This window comes from Colias eurytheme, chromosome 17 (assembly GCF_061535395.1).
Source record: "Colias eurytheme isolate Ceu_HAF_F1 chromosome 17, ilColEury1 Martin Lab GWU primary, whole genome shotgun sequence".
Taxonomy (NCBI): Eukaryota; Metazoa; Arthropoda; class Insecta; order Lepidoptera; family Pieridae; genus Colias; species Colias eurytheme.
Window position 1 is genome coordinate 3,309,202 of NC_142996.1, and position 3,868 is coordinate 3,313,069.

Consider the following 3,868-nt stretch of genomic DNA (forward strand, 5'->3'; position numbering starts at 1 on the left):
GTGGTCAACACGCGACGAACAATGGGTGGCTTAGCTCTGAAAGGAATCTTATTGGCGACATTGTTTATTATTAACATAACACTGTATAGATTATTTTAGTAACTGAAACATATTTACATCCAAAAACATATAAAATAATATGCACATAATAAAAAATTTAACATTCCAACTATCTCAACAAAAGTCTACAAAAACAATAGCTAAATCACAAACTTAGAAATCCTAAAGTACTACGGCGTAGCACGTCGTAACCATAAGTGTACAACTCTTTAGTCACTATTATTGTCACAGTACCTTAACCCGAAGTACAATACAACATTAACCAAAATGATATGGCAGTTTCATGTTTACGAAAACATAATAGTCGAATCTCACCCACACACGTGAGGGAGCTTTTCACGCATGCGAGGCTTTGTGTTGGGGGCGGCCCGGCCGGTATAAAAGGCCGCGCGACCGGAGCAGCCCCACATTCCCACTTGTATACTCACTCGTGACACACGCTCTCTACTCACAATTTTCAAAATGTCTTATTACGCGAACAACGAATACATCATCGCTACAAACAACTCGATCAACGAGAACAAATACAACAGTGAAAAAATGAAGAACAGTGGCATCAAGGCGCTACTGAAACCATTAATGAAAATCATTAAGAAGTCGACGAAGCGGTCTCCCGCCAAAACCGTCGACACGTGCTTCGAGGCCGAGCAGAACTCGTGCAACGAGGCCCTCGAGCGCAAGATTTACAACGAGATGGACGCCTGCCAGTCCGCCGCATTCCTCGTCTGCAACAAGGACGAATCCTACGACCTTGTGCCAGTTTCCCGGGAAGACTTCTACATCCCGGTGCACTTCGCTCGCACAGACGCCGGCACCTTCTTCTGGACCACAGTTTCAAAGTCCGAAGCTGACTTCGCAGCGGCCCACTGCTACACCGAATGCCAAACCGCCGAGCAGCAATACCCAGTGTTCCAAGACCGTTGGGTGCAAGCCTAAATCATCTCATCGAACTACAATCCGAGTGTCTTCCGTGAAACCAGTGCCCGCTCCGTTGGTTTCGAAAATCGTCTGTGATCTTAGCTTTAATATAATTCTATGGTGCCATATAGAATTTAGGTTTAGGTATGGGCTTCCAGCGCGTGATAACTCCACAAAAGCTTTAATTGTACTCTAATTATTGTAAATTAGTGTTGTGATATTTAGTATTGTATAAAGTAACGTAGATCGTATTGTGATCATGCTTATTGAGCTTTAATTGTTTTAGGTGTAATAATTTATTTATATACAAATTTTGAAGGTTAAAATAAAAAATGATGAAATATATTTGCTTTCTTTCCTTTCTACCTCACATTGAACCTGAGTTATGATTTGAAACATTGAATCGAAGCCGCGAGTCGACTTCATTAACATTGAACACGCACAAGCAGTCAGACGAGGTTGGCTCGAGCCACAATACCTGTAGCGACTATGTATAAGCCTGTATGGCTAAGCACGTGCAAGGCCCAGTACAGCTACTGGTTTCTTAATGGTCACTTTTTCAACTCGCCGTGCTTTTCTTTTTGTTAACATTAATCTTGATAGCTATTCGAGATTGACGAGAGATTATTCGAGATTAATATATTTTTAATTTTAGATTTAATTTCTTGTAGCTATAAATAGAATGAGTTGTGGGTGCTGTCGAGATATTTGTTTTAGATCTGATAACAATGCAATATTCATTACCTGTATCAATTGTAGTTATCTTTTGTTATTTTATCTAAAATCATTAATTACTTTGCTACTGCACATAAAAAATAAGAAACGTAATCGTCATAAAAATTTTTTTATACTTAGAACTTACATCGATAACTGCTGATAGTTTTAATTATTGCGAATTTTGTATCTAGTATTCGCATTTTTTTTAATTGATGTAAATGTGTCGAATAATTTTTTTTTTCGAAAACCTAGGTATAGAAATTATGTAATTCAGGGAAATACAATTGTAAATACTTCTCAATCTATAAAGTTATAAAGTACAACCAACCTTCCTACTTGCAGATAATGTATAAATTAGAAATTTTTTATTTTAATTTAATGAAGACTTATCACTTCAAACTCAAACTCAAACATTTATTTATTCGATTAGACTTCTTCTAGAAGCACTTTTGAATCGTCATTACATATTTTTTACATTTGATTTAGAATATGTCGAGTAGGTATCTAGAGTAGGTTTATCGATCTTAAAATTTTTCCGTCCTGAATATTTTTGGAACAAAATATTATTACCAAAAAGATTGATGAATCAATCAATCAAATCATAAATCATTGCAAAACATCAAAAAGCAAAAATGTTTTAATAAAGTTGCAAATATCCGTTTTCTCTCCATCAAAAGAAACATAATTAATAGCTCTACTATAAAACTAAGATAAAACTGCACAGAAGCACCAATTTATTACTTTGTAACCGAACATTAATTATAATAAAAACGCAAAGCATCATACGATAAATTGCGATGCAAATTGTACAGCCTTAAAAAGCTACCCGAGCACGGTCGACATGTCCAAACCTGTAACTTCTCACTTCCATGCAAGTTAAAACATGATCACTGAACATACAGAAAAAAACCTTTGCACAACCAACGACAATCGATTCTGTTATTTTACTACGCAAAATAACAATAACATTCAACCTATTATGCACGTGCGTTTTGAAACGCTTTACAATTTGACAATCAATGTGTCTTTTATGCGAATTCCCATTTCACACACAAGTTTAATGAAATGACCTTTACAATTCCGGTGCATAATGCATTCTTTCTGTGTTTGCAACAAAAGAAAAGTTCAGTAGAAAAGTTCAATAGAAAAGCTCACTAGAAAAGCTCACATAAAAAGCTCACTAGAAAAAGCTCACTAGAAAAAGCTCACTAGAAAAAGCTCACCAGAAAAGCTCACTAGAAAAGCTCACTAGAAAAGCTCACTAGAAAAGTTCACTAGAAAAGCTCAGTAGAAAAAGCTCACTAGAAAAGCTCACCAGAAAAGCTCACTAAAAAGCTCTAGCATTCACATCTAACTACCAAAGAACGCATGATATTATTAACAGTTTTACGAGCTTAATAATATCTTACTCTTTAATTAATGCTAACTACACATAATTACATAGTTAGGTACAAATAAATAATTAATTCGACCAAAACCCAATTATAACCAAAATCATACTCGGCCACCAAAACAAGTTGCACAAACTTTATTTCGTGTGAACTAATTAAAAATACAGGCGAGAACTTCATTAAACGGCTCTAAATTGACACGCCAATTTGCATATGTCTTACGACTGGCGACTTTTACTCTACCTACGATAACATCGAAACCTGATATGCAAATTGTGAGCTATTGATTAAAGTCGCCGTCGAGTGATACCGCTATTCGCTAGGCGCCCAGTCGTCATAATCGTATACGTATGTGCGGACCGGTATAATAATACCATACGCGGCCTCGGCGGAGTCGTGAGAATTTTGGGCAGATGTACAATTCCTTGACGGTACGACGAGTGAACGCTTATCTTTTTTTCTCGTCGACTTTCATAATACGAATTCGGCTCCGCATCGACGTTATGAGGCTCGTTCGTGACTCATCGACGCATTGTTATTCGACCGATGCACGTGTTCAATCGGACGTTCGGGTTAGAAAGGATTTTTTGCAACCCTTATTTAAAATTCCGCAACTCTTGCAAAATTTGGGTTAATTTTTTTGGTCGTAATTTCGGATTCAATGCACGTGCAATACGATTGTTCGGAATGCAAAAATTCCTCTTGTAATTGAAATCGGACACACGTGTTTCATATTTTTTGTTCAATTACTCGAGGAATGATTTAATCTCGCTCTACCAATA

At 36.7% G+C, this 3,868-nt stretch overlaps 1 protein-coding gene across 1 annotated transcript; it reads left to right on the forward strand.

The window, feature by feature from the left end:
- The first annotated feature begins 332 nt into the window (after positions 1-332).
- Positions 333-1,354, forward strand: LOC149901107 (enhancer of split m4 protein-like). The gene has a single exon (XM_090111932.1). It carries the CDS (start codon positions 523-525, stop codon positions 994-996), a length of 474 nt encoding a protein of 157 aa, XP_089968058.1. The 5' UTR covers positions 333-522; the 3' UTR covers positions 997-1,354.
- Positions 1,355-3,868: the final 2,514 nt, after the last annotated feature.